The sequence below is a fragment of the Neophocaena asiaeorientalis genome, unplaced genomic scaffold, assembly GCF_003031525.2.
Source record: "Neophocaena asiaeorientalis asiaeorientalis breed wild unplaced genomic scaffold, Neophocaena_asiaeorientalis_V1.1 scaffold125, whole genome shotgun sequence".
Classification (NCBI taxonomy): domain Eukaryota; kingdom Metazoa; phylum Chordata; class Mammalia; order Artiodactyla; family Phocoenidae; genus Neophocaena; species Neophocaena asiaeorientalis.
This window is the reverse complement of record NW_020174425.1, coordinates 1,815,221-1,829,423: the sequence shown is the minus strand read 5'-3', so window position 1 is coordinate 1,829,423 and position 14,203 is coordinate 1,815,221. Positions and strand designations below refer to the sequence as shown.

Genomic DNA, 14,203 nt, shown 5'->3' with positions numbered 1-14,203 from the left:
TCAACTCCGATTTGTTTTTTTTTTTTTTTTTTTTTTTTTTTCCAATTGATTCTTTATGGGCTACTTCTTTCTACAATGAGTATGTTCGTGTTCAGAGTTCAGTAGAGAGTTGTAAAGTACAAATCCCTACCAGTGCACTTAGGGAATTTGAAGCATTGATGGACACAGACATTTTATTGACAAGTTATTTGATAAGCACTTCTCACGTGGTTGCCTTGGCGTGAGTATGGTTTTTCTTACCAGCCAATTTCCAGAGAGCAAGTCCTTTTGATCTTTTTCTTCCCATACTGGTAGATTATGCAGAAACAGCTTGGTCTAGTGGAAATCACAAGGCGCTTGGAGCCAGACAGTCCTGGTTGATAGTAACTCAGTTACTTGCTGGTTAAAGTGATGTGGTCAATTACTAAGCCACTCTTAGCATCCCTTTCCTTATCTTTAAATGGAGATGATATCACTTGTCTGCAGGAGAAGTGGGAACTTAGACTATCATGAATTGTTCTCTTCCCCTCAGTCATTCATATGCCTTTGTTCCTTCATCACTAAGAGTACACAGTTTTGCAAGGCTGAGGTGTTGGCAGTGGGTTTTGGTGGAACAGTTTTTCTGTGTGTAAAGCTTAATGATTATAGGACTCGATCTTGATTCAGAGGCTTGTTCTCTTGAACTAAATTCAGTAATCACCTCATTCCCGGTGAGCTGTCTGCCCTCTAAGGAGGTGGAGGGCCAAAGCTTCCATGAGCACAGTCTGTGAGTTTGATGTTGGGAGAGACATCGAGAGCAGCCTGGCACTGTTAACATGTCACAGCTGCACAAACCCTGTTATGTCCACGCGGTGGTCATCTAGCCCATTTTTGATAGTCGAGTGACATCAGCCCCTTGCCTTGAGGATGGAAGTCAATGAGTCCTTCTCATCCAACCCCTGAGCTATTTGATTAGATCCTCAACCAAGGCTCATAATCCGTATTTCAACTCATAAACTGAATTTCATCTATTAATGCCCACAAAAGGAGAAAAAGGGGAGGGGAAAAGCAAGGGTACAACGATGACACACCTCCTGCTCCCACAGTGCCCAAGACAGCTGGCTGTCTGGTTCAGGCAGGTCACTCTGGTGTCACAGGCCAAGAGGTTAGATACAGTGCAGGTTAGTGAGCCTTGGGAACCTGTGCCCACTGTCCTGGTCCCTGCGGCACTGGAGTGTTTGGTCTCATAGCATAGCAGTGTGGGCAGAAGCGTACGTGGAATAGCTTCTCCCTTTCCTCCAAATTCCCGCTTTTCCTCACGCTGACAAAGACATCTTAACCTTTCTTGGGAATGAAAATGAGTCTGAGATGTTCCCACAACAATTTCAGCTGTGAGAGAGTAAAAAACAGGAAGACTGTGCTAACCAAAATATTCTTAACTGAGGGAAAGGACATACAAACCTATGCAACCATTTTGTGAATTAACAGAACTTTGACTTTATTCCTTATATATCCTTAATAATTTGACATGAAGACGTGAGGGGCATTAAGTAGCATTTAAAGGGCTAGACATCTGGCCCTTGCAGAGAGTTTTCTCCTAATTCACCCGTGACACTTCTTCATTCCAAAATATAGTTGACTCTTGAACAACTCAGGGGTTAGGGACACTTACCCTCGTGAAGTCAAAAATCTGAGTATAACTTTATGGTCGCCCTCCCTACCTGGGGTTCCTCCCCATCTGAGGTTCTGCGTCTGTGGATTCAGCCAACTGCAGATCACAGATCACGCACTGCTGTAGTATTTACTATTGAAAAATATACATGTATAAGTGGACTCATGCAGTTCAAACCCATGTTGCTCAAGGGTTGACAGTAATCCGCTCTATTTTTAGATCATTCATTCATTCAACAAACATTTATTGAGTGCCTGCAATATGCTGGACATTGTGCTTAGTGGACACTAAGGAACAAGGCAGCTGTGTTGCATAACCTCATACACAGCTTACAAATGGGAGGAGTGGGGACTCAGAATCAGGCAGTTACCCGTACTCTGCACAAGAGTAATTATGACCATTTGAAAAGTACTTTCTTAACATTAAACTGAAATCTGACTCCATGTATTGGTTCTGTTGGATTCCTCCTTGTACCGAGGGTTCTCTAGAGGACTCTGAGTTTACGTTCCCCCTCAGAGCAGAGCGGTTGCTCCTGATCGCAGTATGCGGGAGTGAGATAGGGAGTGAGATAGCTGTGAGGGTGTGACGTGGAAAGAACAGCAGGAGCTGGATTCCACCGGGACTCCTGAGGAGAAGTGCAGAGAACACCTCTCAGAGCTGTCAGTCCAAGGGACAAGAGGCTGGGGCATTCGTTCACTGTCTCCTGACCCTGTTGACTGAGGCTTGCCATGTGGGCTCCAGAGGCTCTCAGAGAAAGGGAATGGCACAGGTGAGCTTGAGGTAGGATGCTGCTGTTTAGCACAGCTGTGTCTGGGATCAGCCACGGACCACGGGGATGTGACATGGGTCCTCAAAAGTGTCTGCCCGGGCACAGCAGAGTCAAAAATGACATCGGTGCCAAGGAAGGGCTCAAGTGTAATTCTACCCTAGGGCCAAACAGGATTAATCAAATCCCTCTCCTCCCAGAGACCCTAGAGTGTGCCAGGCCTGTGCTTCCGAGTTTCTCTAAGATAAGCACACTGTGTCCTCACGTGATCTGATTTTTTTATTCTTCTCTTCACCCTGGCTGTTCTTAACATTGTACTGAAGTTTGTCTGAAATTGTATGAAGATTGAATGCGGGGCTCTAGGGAACCAGAGCACAGATTTGCAAAGGCACTATTGTGTGGAGCACTTCATGGTATTCCAGTGTCAGGTTGATGGTTTTGAAATTCAGTGACATTGATAATTTAAATTGTGACTTTTTCATAATCTGTTTCATATTTGGGATATGGTCTAATTTTCACATTTAAAAAAATAAATATTTTTTAATAAAGTGCTTAACTATGGATATCCTTTTTTAACTTTCTTGTAGTAGCCTTGTAGCTGAAGCCTTCTTTAACAGGTGATGATAGGCTGTAGTGGAGTGATTCTGAATTGAAATAAAAGCCGCTTTAAGTAGCGAAACCAAAATCTAGTCTCTCTTCAGCCAAGTTTCTGTGTATGTCACATAAACGAGGCATCAATTTGTTCCCAGTTTAAATTTTTGTTCTTTTTAGGAAAATATTATTTTTATGATAACTACTTTGACCTGCCTGGAGCTCTTTTGTGTGCCAGAGTGGTGGACTCTTTAACAAAGGTGAGTGGGGACTCATTTTTTAGAAACTGTACAGTGTATTTAGCTGTAAATCAGAGGACTTCATTATATATGTCTTTTGAGTTGAGATTTTACTTAGTTTCCTCTTTGTGGTTTCAGAGGTGACTGAGGAGGAAAAACATAGAGAATTTGGTCAAAATATTTTTGGAAAATTAAATAGCGACCATCCCTTCTCCCTCCCCGACCCCACCAACGATAAACCTGTTCAGCAGCAGGGGGTGCGATAGTCTAGAAAAAGAAAATACCAAACCTGCATATGGGAAGAATATTTCTCGGTTTCATTAGCAGAATTTTTAAAAATAAATAAAAGAAGTTTAAGGAAATTCCATGTGTCCTTTTAAGCACTGTAAATAGTATAAAACCAGAAAAATGAGGTGAAATTTTTAAATTCATCATTCTGGGCATAGTTTAATGCATATAGACTTTTTCCTTGTCCTATGTATCAGGATTAAATAGATCTCTGGTTATATCAGTTTATACCTAGAGTTTAGGACCTATGAACAGAAAATGGTTTTATGGCAGAATCACTTTCCTTTTTGCATATATTGTCTTTAAAAATCACAATGATAATGTTTCTGATAGGACTAGATAATGGTTTATTTTTGAATCAGAATTAATTTGTATGCTTGTGAAAGTTTCTGTTGAGCAATAGTTCTGGCTTATAGAAGTTATTATGAGATGGAGTCAGTTTCTCATTTTATAGTGGTTATATACAAATGCACCAGTCTTTAAATTGGACTTTATATAATTTAATAATATATAGTAGTTGGTCTTTGTTTAGATAGAAGGACACTGGTTAATGTTTCCAAGGAAGCACAGGGTTATAACGTTGTATAATTGTTTACTTGCTTTCTGGTTTAAAAAAAACTTAGTAAAAATGATTTGAATTTTGGATTAGGAACCTCCTTAATAATAGAGACTTGCTCCTCTTTTATACTGAAACTCAAGTAAATGTGCACAGAATTCTACAGTAACCAGCTTTTGAGGTTTTAAGGCTTCAGGTCTCTTAGCTCCACTGATGCCATGGTACATGAAGTTACACATTCTGGTACCTCACAGGCTATAACATTGTAGATTTTCTCATGTGTTAAAAATATTCTATAATGTTTAGATTTTATAATGAGTGGAAATTTTAATTTTATTTGGGTTATGTGAGTTATATTAATATTTAGTCATGTATATATCTCTCTGTATCAGTGATTTTCATGGAAAATTTCTTTCTAAAATCACATTTAGAAAAATGAGAAGTTTTTATCTGTTATGTTTTCTAAAACATGAATCCCTATTTTAGAATACAGTGATATTATAGTTTGTCAGGTGTTTTCTGTTATGCTTAAAAACAAAATTACTACATGTATCACATTTGGATTTTCTTTTTTCTTTAGCAGAACAATGGTCAAAAACCGTTTGATTTTTGGAAGGACATAGTTGCTGGTATACAACATAATTATAAAATGTCAGCTTTTAAAGGTGAGTAACGTGAAGAGAGACTTAAGATGTTTGTTCAATGCTGTGTATCTAATGAATTACTTAGAAGTTACCTATTTTTCTGTGTTCCTTAATTAAGATTTAATTTGGTGTTAAATATTGCCATAAAGTTGATACTGGTTATATTTTAAGAGGTTCTTTTATTCATGTCTGTTTTGTGGCCATAATGGCCAGTATCCTAAGATATGCCGTCTTTTACATGCTTACCAGTAGGGTCATTTTGTGGGTTCCCCAGAATTTGCTGTTTCCTGGCTTGGGAATGAAGGTTGGTGACACTTGTAATCGTTAGTATTGTAATTATAGACAGATAGGGAAAGTGAAAATTCTATTCTTATTGCTTAAAAACAGGACCGGCTCACCTAGAATGGGAGCAGAGATATCACCAACCCAAGCCTAGGGTTTTACGGTTCCATCCACAGGTTTGCTTGGGTTACACAGAGAGATTGCTTCTAAGGAATTAAGAGATGCCTTTATAGTATGTTACCCTGATGACTTGAACCAGACTGCCCTAATTCAGCCAATGGACCGATGGATGCTCAAGAGCAGTGTTTTTCAGCTGAGAAAAATGTTGCCTTTTGATGGACATAAAAATTGCTTGCCTTCCTTTTAATGTAGTGTAAGCCATCAAAATAATCCTAAATATTATGACTAAAAACATGTCAAGGCAATAAATAGTAACTACAGAATATTTGTTCAGACTACATATTTCTCTCCTGCCTGCTTCTTTCCTTCCCAGAAGAACATAACTACGTTTGGGTGATTGTCTTACTTTTCTAATCCCAGCCACCAGCCCTTCACCCTGGCTTGTAGATCACATATGGTTGTTTGATAGCTTTTCACAGTCCACACTGAGTGCTTGGGTGTGTGGGAATGCCCATCTCCGGTAGGAGGGCATAACCATGACACCTATAAAAGCTACCCACCACTTTATCGTTTTACTTTTTATTAACTTTGTAAAATGAAAAGCCTTACAAAAACGGTTGAGAATAGCAAATTGCTGGTGTCAGATAAATTCAGCATAATAATCTATTCATGTTATTTTATTGCATTGTAAATAAGGAGTAGATAAAACATTTTGTGAGGCACGGCTTAAAAGTTTTAAACAGCAACATAAAAATACAGTACAGAGCATAAATAAATAACGTCGTTTCATTTCTAGTCACATTTTGAAATCCTTCACATCAATTATAATTTCACTGGAATGGAAGGCCCAAGGTACATATGCTAATGCTCTGTAAACCCACAAAATCATATTACATAAGACTGAATAAGGAATTAAAGCAAATTAATCACACTTCTGTCAAATAAATAGAATAGGTCAGACATCATTTGTTTGACCTATCCTATTCATACAGACTTCGTCTGTATACCCTTCACTACCCAAGTTGTGAAGGGTATACAGAAAGCTTTCCTGCAACCACAGAAGAGTTTGAAAAGGTTCATGACTAAAGCACCTTGCATTTCAGATTATTTTTAATATAATATTTTGGGTTTTTTATGAGAGCTGTAGAAAGTCTATATGCACCTGTATACTTGAATAGATATTGATGAAGGAGACCACATAAGCCTTTGAGTAATGCGCCATCAGAAAGATCTTAGGGTATACAATGTCTTTTAAATTTGGATATTCAAGTATTTAAGTCCCATAAATATACATGACACCTCCTGAATGTTTCCTAGAAATTCTCCTGTTAATCGTTAGAAACAGGCTTATTTTAAAAGGAAATGCTGAATTTCTAAAATCAAATTTAACATGATTTAGAATCACATTTCAGGGTTTTTTAAGATCATTTTATTTTTTTAGCTTAGCAGTACTTTTATGGTAGAATTTTTAAATACTGAAGGAGTTCACAGAAAACTTTAGAGAGACTTAGGATTGCTGACTAGAAACTCGAGAGGGTTTTCACATATTGTACACTGTGTCTGAAAGCTCAGATCTGTATTTTGGAAAACTAAAATTAGTCACTTTTTTTCAGCCTACCTCCATATGCATTTTGTGGGGTGGGGTGGAGTTGGGGAATGCCTTTTCAGGCAGATTCATATTAGCTCAGTGGGAATATGCTCACATTGGAGCCACTAAGAATCCTGAGAAAGAGGAGTGGACATACTCAGAGGAGTATAGCCCATTCGACTCTGCGTTGGGCAGCTGGAGCCACACCTGGTCATTTTCTGTGAGATCGATTATGGCGCTCCCTGAAGCCTGATCTAGGTAGCCTTTGATGTACTCATCATAGGTGTACATTACAGGGGTGCCGTTCTTATACAGGCCCACCCAAGCATGGGTCCCTTTCACATGCACGTGGTAGGAGAAGTAATATATTCCTGGAATCCTACAGGTAAAGATTCCAGTTCTTGGGTCATAATGCTGTTGCCTGTTATATAAAATTTTATCAAATGGGATAGGAGTACCTATAGTTGGGTAAGCTTTGGAGAGAATAACAGTGAAAGCAGACACAGGCATTCCTGTTACTCCCTGGTTGGCACCAACAAAAGGCCTCTGGCCTGCCTTCACAAAGCCCTCTGGCAGGACTGCTTGGCCTGGGGGGCCTGGGGGGCCTGGGGGCCCCGGGCGCCCTGGGAGGCCAGGCTCTCCAGCGTGCCCTCTTGGACCTGGTGGCCCAGTGGGTCCATTGAGACCTTTAGTTGCTATGCCAGCTGGACCAGGAGGACCCGGAGTTCCTGGATCCCCTTTGGATCCAGGGAATCCTGGAATGCCTGGTGGCCCGATGGGACCTCTGGTACCTGGAGTTCCAGGGGCACCTCTTGGCCCAGCCTCACCATTGTGCCCAGGCACTCCCTTAGCTCCTGTTGGGCCCTCAGGGCCTGGGAGGCCAGGACGTCCTCTAATTCCAGGGTCACCTTTTGGGCCCGGCAACCCTGGGTTACCCTTGGGACCACTGAGACCCGGTTCTCCTGGGTACCCGGGTTTTCCATCTAACCCAGAGGAGCCCCTTTCTCCCTTAGCCCCAGGGTATCCTGCAGGCCCGACTGGCCCCATCTCACCTTTAGGGCCTGGGATCCCGTGGTTGCCTGGAATGCCTTTTGGTCCTTGGGGTCCCATATTCCCAGGGGGTCCAGTCAGACCTGGTTCCCCAGGATGACCTGCTGGGCCTTGTTCCCCTTTGGCACCCGGACCCCCTGGAAGGCCTACAGGTCCTCTTTGTCCTTTCAGGCCTGGCAAGCCTGGTTTCCCAAAGCCAGGAGCCCCTGGGGGCCCAGCTATTCCTGGAGCCCCAGGGTGACCTTTTGTCCCTGGAACCCCTGGCTGGCCTGGGGCTCCAGGGGCTCCTGGCTTTCCAGTACCTTCTGGTCCTTGTTCCCCAGGGGGACCTTGGGGGCCTGGTGGGCCAGTTGGCCCCCTTTCACCTGGAAAGCCTCGATCACCTTTGATACCTGGCTGTCCTGGAAACCCATTTTTACCGCTTTTCCCCACTCCAGGGGGGCCCCGTGGTCCCATGGGACCCTGAGGACCTGGGAGGCCCCTGTCACCAGGGTGGCCAGGAGCACCATATCCCGTTTCCCCTTTCTGTCCATTCATACCAGGGACTCCTGGTGCACCCTTTTCTCCAGGAAAGCCTCTGGGTCCCGGGGCTCCTGGAGGTCCCTGTGGCCCAGGTTTTCCTGAAACAGAAATTCCAGCTGGGCCGGGAATTCCAGGTGGCCCTGGCGGGCCCCGTAGTCCTGGTAAACCAGCTGGTCCAATATCTCCCTTTGGTCCGTATGGTCCTCTCTTCCCTGGTTTTCCTGGGAGTCCTGGCAGACCTGGCTTCCCAGTGGCTGATGGTCCCGGCGGTCCTGGCAACCCTGGCTCTCCTTGGGGTCCAGGACTTCCATAGCCTGGTTTTCCTGGTGGCCCAGATGGACCTGGGTGCCCTCGAGGTCCAGCAGGGCCTGGTGGACCAGGAATACCTTCCTCTCCTCTTACTGATATACCTACAAGACATGCCCAGTACACATACCGGGTCCGGGTGGGGGGTGGTTAGTAATGCTAAGGAATCATTGCTTCTCAAAATATAAATGAGGACAGGACATTGCAGTATCAGTCAGACCATTTTGGAAGACTGGTCTTAAATGGTTTGACAGTACATTTTGTATTGTTTTAAAAAACACTGCTAGAGAAGATGATTTCACAAGATCATGGCTACCGTGGTACTTCCATTGCATCCTAACGATCCATGAAAATAAGCTGGGATTGAAGAATTCATTTAGAATAAGAGTGCGTTGGAGGTAAATTTATCACATTTATTTTAGGAAAATCATCTACCTAGAAAGGAAGGGGGAAAAAAAGGCATTTGACAGATAAAGAAGGAAAAGGCAAGTACAGAATAAATGGGAACAAGTTTAAGAACTATAACAACTTTCCCTCAAAAAAGCTATCCTATAAGATAAGGGACAGATGCAGTCTGTTTTAATTTACGTCTGCCATGACCCTACTGAACAGTTTAGATTTAGGATGACTTTTTTTTTTTTTTTAACCTCAGTACATACCGTGAGCTCGTACATTCTCCATTATTGACTTAACATTGAAACAAGGAATTAGAGAATTAATGGGCAACTTACATACAGTAGTGTTAAAGCGCTACTTTATAAAGTTTTCTTTGGTTAATGCAAATATTGTTGATTTCATAGTCTGTGGGTTCATTTGAGCTAAGTACTTATACTGATATAATAAATTTAAACTAAAAAATTACTTATTCAGTGCCTGTGATGCGAAGCATGCTATTGAGCGACAAGTATAGGAAAAGCTCAAAACACCTCCTATAAGAGCTTTAATCACAAAGAGAATAAAACAAGTGTCTATCTGATAAGTGCTTTAAGAGGTGTCCAGGGTTTTAGTTTTAGTCAGTCTAAGGTGGGATGTAACAGACATTGCTGGCATTAGGATATACCATTACGGAAGCGTTACTATGTCAAAGAATCTTTAGGCAGCATTATCATAAGCCTCTAGATAAAATAGTCTTCTTTTTTCTCAGAGAAATTCTTTGATAGCTAGCAAAGATGGTAATGAAATTGCTTATGTTTCTAAATATCTACTTGCAGGATTTATATTAAAATTAATTTAATGTTTAATAAATTTTCAGAAATATAGTTAGAATGCCTGTGTATACTATTTAGATTCTTACGTTGTCAGAAAACAGTTCATAGTAATGACAGTTTTAGTAGATGTCGCAGTAGTCAAATAGTTTGGTCAAAACCGTGAAAATGACTTGTAACTGTGACTTTTGAGCTACATCTTTTTTGTACAGAAAGTATTAATATGCTTAAACTCCATTTAACTAAATCTTTAATGGCTTTAAATATCAAAATGAAGACTAAAACGGAATTGATATTAAATGAATTGAATTGTAAATTGCCTTTGAAAATGTATTTTCATGGATATAGTTTCTTTTAACTATTAGTTGTTGGCACATTTAAAATCTTTCATATTAATTAACTGGCATGTAAGAAGTAGTCAGCCAACAGTAGTTGAGAATATTATACTCTTGGGTAGAGGTGTTCATGATATTTGAAAAACATTTGATAACAAATGAAACAAAATACAGAGCAGAATCATTAAAACAGATATACTGAAATAGGAAATTCATTTGGGTATCTTTATATTTTGTACTAACTAGAAGTTATATTTCATTTGCAAACAAATGTGTGGAGTTTTATTTACTCATAGATTGTAAGAAAATGACATCAGGAAAAAGACTACGAAAAAATTAATTTATGGAAGAGATTTCCATGTGTTTACACATGTATTGTTGGTTGACTTTAGTGTACATATATGATATGTCTGTATGTATAAATGAGCATTGATACATTGCAAATAGGATAAATGAATAAGTAAAGGATTTCTTTTAATGATTTGGAATAAAATAGGACATTTTAAAAAATGCACACCATATCAAATTGGGGTTTGCTTCAGAATCTTATAAAGATCATGTCTGTACTAAAAATAATTGTCTTGGTCTGGTTGGAAATCTGTTCAACTGTTAAAGTAGAGAGGAAAAGCAAGCAAGTCTTACTGAGAATGACTGCATTGAGCACCATTTGAGACTGGAACTCCAAAGACAGTGATCTCTATCACTTAGAATGTTACCCTAATAGGTTCTCCACCTCTCCAGTACATGAAAGTATGTGATTTCTGTTGTATCGTTGAGGGACACAAGCCCTTGTTTGTAGCTTGATAGGGTGGCACCATCCTCAAAGAATAACGATTACCCACTAGAGAAGTTTCTTAAATGCACACAAAGTGGTTGATTGTGTCAGAATATGGCACTTGTGTGTCCACCAGTTGTGGAACTCTGCAGCATAATTTAGTGTGTTTTGGACTGAGTTCTCTTTTAACCTGTTTGAACAGATGTGCCTAGGAATTGCTCAGGAGTTCTTTGTACATCTGTTATCAACTCATTGTTTTGCTTGTGTAAATTGTGGGCTTTTATCTTCGTTTGACTGCCAGTGGATCATAATGTTTTTGAGTTTCCACCTTGTATTGTCAAGTAGACTAAGGTGGATTTCATAGTTAAAATACAGTTTCTAAACTTTTCATTTGTTAACAAGATATACACTTTCATTCTTTTCTACAAAAAAAAATGATGCCGTACATTATGGTGAAAAGATAGAAAATATTTTAACCTTCTAAAAGTGGTGGTGCATTTTATTTTAATTCACAACTGTTCCTTATGGTCTTGTAAGCTACGAAGAGTCTGAGTGTATGTTTGTCATAGCATTTCAAATTTCATTTGTTGCTTCGAGTAAAGTATCATGTTTTCTTATTTTTTATTCTTTTTTCCTAACTTTTTTCTTTCTTATGTTTTATTTGTATTTTGAGACATTCAAGAGAATCTGTTGAGTACTTGTGCATTTAGTTTTGATCATTAAGCTACCTTTCAAGAAACATTTAAAATTTCGTCTTTCTTTTTTAAAAAGACAATGCTATACATTGAATTTGCTAATTACAGTATAAAATATGTAAGCATAATGAAAAAATACTATGGAAAAGAAATTTGAATCCTACAATCAGTTCATATTACTCGGTGTAATTCTGTAGTGTAACGGGCAGTTTGTGCCAGATAGCTATTAAATGGAATTAGTGAATATGAAACCTGATAGTTGCCCTTCTTTGAGGATCTGTTAGTACTTTACATACATTATATCGGTACTCTTCATAGTAGCCAAGAAAGCTGAGCAGGTGGAGGATAGATTCAAGAACAAAGTTAAAACTTGTCTAAGGCTACACCACCAGTACACCGCCATTACTATAGTAGTAGTAAGAGGAGGAGGAGGAGAGAAGTAGAAATAGAAGTAGAAGTAATGGAAGTAGTATGAGAAGTAGAAGTAGTAGTAGTAGTAGTAGTAGAAGTAATAGCTAACACTTAAGCACTTTACATATTAACTCATTTAAGTTTCAGAACAGCCCTTGAAAGAGGTGCTCCTTGTTATACAAATGAGGGAACTAAAGCACAGAGAGGATAAATAACTTACTCAAGGTTGCATAGCTAGTTTGAAGCAGTTAGGTCTGTGCACTTAACTACTAAACTTAACAAAAATGCATTTAAAAATTATGAGAATTGCTGCTTCGTTTGCCTATTAAATTTCTTTGGAGAGCATCTCATTTTATTTGATAATTAAGACTCAATTTTGTATGTATTTGTAAGCTAGCAAAATGAATTTTAAAAGTAAATATGTGTAAGCATTTAGATATATAAACCTGCTACTCTTTTTGTATATAATTGGCAATTATTTTTAGTTAAAACATCTTAAACATTAATTTGATTGGATTAATATGTCTAGATTATGGGTAGTTATTTGTGCAAAAGCATCATTGAGGGAAAAAATTTCTATACCTAAAATTTCCTAATATTCTTCAGGTATATCTTTCTGCTATACTTGTGTGAAGGATATGAATGTTCTTGAATAGACCTACTTTTTCCATAAATCCTTTTGGGCTAATTGAGGAGTTTGAAGATAAATTTAACGCCAAATAAAATTTAAAACATTTTGTTAAAGAGATCATTAAGATTGTAGAAAACAAAAACCCACTAGTTAATAGAGCAGAACATATAGGTCAGTTTACCTTTACTCTTTATGGCATAAGGGATGAAGAATTGTGTCTTGGTGTTGGATGGTGGGCCTTTTATGCCTGTAGGTATTTGGTATCGCTCATAAAATACTCCATGGACCAAGTTCAAGGATATTAGCAGCAGAAGGGCTATTTGTGGCAGCATGTTCTCAGTTGGATTCTGAAAAACAATAATTTCATATAGCTTCATTACTGACCTGTTTCGTTTTTCTGATGTTTCACAGATGAATTCTTTAAATAGTTATCTACTTTTTTTAACCTTATCCTATATATTCTGAATATATTCCATAAATTAATGAGAGTTATAATTTTGTTAATTATACAAGCATATGTCTTAGTTGTTTTTGAAAACCACATTCAGGTAATCAAGTGAAAATAAAGTTATTTAAATAAAAGAAACACAGAAACTGTAATTGGATGTCTGTATTAAATAATTCAAGATCTTTGATGTAGACTGAAGTTACCAATAGTCTCAAATACACTGAAATTCAGATTAGGACATATTTTTACAAATATAGTTTAATTAGGACTATTTTTAATAGACTGATTCAAATTAAACTTTCTGAGTGCACTTTAGTGGAAAGCCATTTTTTTAAATCACAAAAAACAAATAATTAATTGAAGCTTGTTTCCAAATAAGCTAACATGGAAGTCCACCAGTCATAGACTTACCTGGATGCTGGAAGTTCCTGGAGTTGGTTTCTTACCAGCTCTCTGTGCCTTCCTCTGTTCCCCGGGGGGAGCTGTCATGCAGTATTTATGTTGCTTTTCTCTTACTACATGAGGTTACCCAGAGTTTAAGCTCCTCCCCCTGCCCCAGAGGTAAAAAGCACAAATTATGATGGAAAGTTCTATTGGGCAGGCATACAAGATCAGGTTGGGCTCTCTTTTTCCTTGTTTTCTTATTGAAAAATAAACTCTTTGTCTTAAATATATATTAATAGTTTTAACCATGCACCATCTTTTTCTGTGATTTTATTTTAGAAGTTATTACTCAGATGTTTAGGTTAGTTCATAATGGGATGACCCTATCCCCTTTATATTTTTAGAAAGCACATTCTTGTGTTAGTTGGTTGAAAATACTTGGTAGTATATAAAAGTAGGGGAAGAAGTCTTTTGGAGGGGAGTGTGGATTTAAACCATCATCTAAATTTACTTCGGTTATTATATGAAGCCATTAATGTGTCCGTGAATGTTTCTAAATTTTTGTGAAAATAGCTTATTCCAATTCTTATTTTTAGGCTTGAGAGAAACACACGGGTGAAAATGTAGATATGCAGTCCTGTATTTCAGAATTTTAATATAAGTCCTCAGCCATTAATAAGAGAAATATTAACTGTTAGCATATAAATGTTTTAGTGTTTGCATACTATTTAAAATTT

General features: G+C 38.7%; 2 protein-coding genes across 3 annotated transcripts in view; one reads left to right on the top strand and one right to left on the bottom strand.

Annotated features, from left to right (window-relative positions):
- NT5DC1 (5'-nucleotidase domain containing 1) overlaps positions 1-14,203 on the top strand; it is a 122,492-nt gene that overhangs the window by 12,053 nt on the left and 96,236 nt on the right. The window contains exons 5-6 of one of the 2 annotated variants that reach the window (XM_024756674.1): positions 3,168-3,247; positions 4,654-4,735. In XM_024756674.1, the coding sequence (XP_024612442.1) occupies positions 3,168-3,247; positions 4,654-4,735 (162 nt within the window). Of the gene's footprint in view, positions 1-3,167; positions 3,248-4,650; positions 4,736-14,203 lie in introns of both variants that reach the window. The other variant, XM_024756672.1, reaches the window with a different exon arrangement.
- Positions 6,790-13,563, bottom strand: COL10A1 (collagen type X alpha 1 chain). Its single transcript, XM_024756671.1, has 3 exons — positions 13,494-13,563; positions 12,816-12,981; positions 6,790-8,686 (listed from the first exon to the last, which is right to left on the bottom strand). The coding sequence occupies exons 2-3, from the start codon at positions 12,964-12,966 to the stop codon at positions 6,816-6,818; spliced, it is 2,022 nt and encodes a 673-aa protein (XP_024612439.1). The 5' UTR covers positions 12,967-12,981; positions 13,494-13,563; the 3' UTR covers positions 6,790-6,815.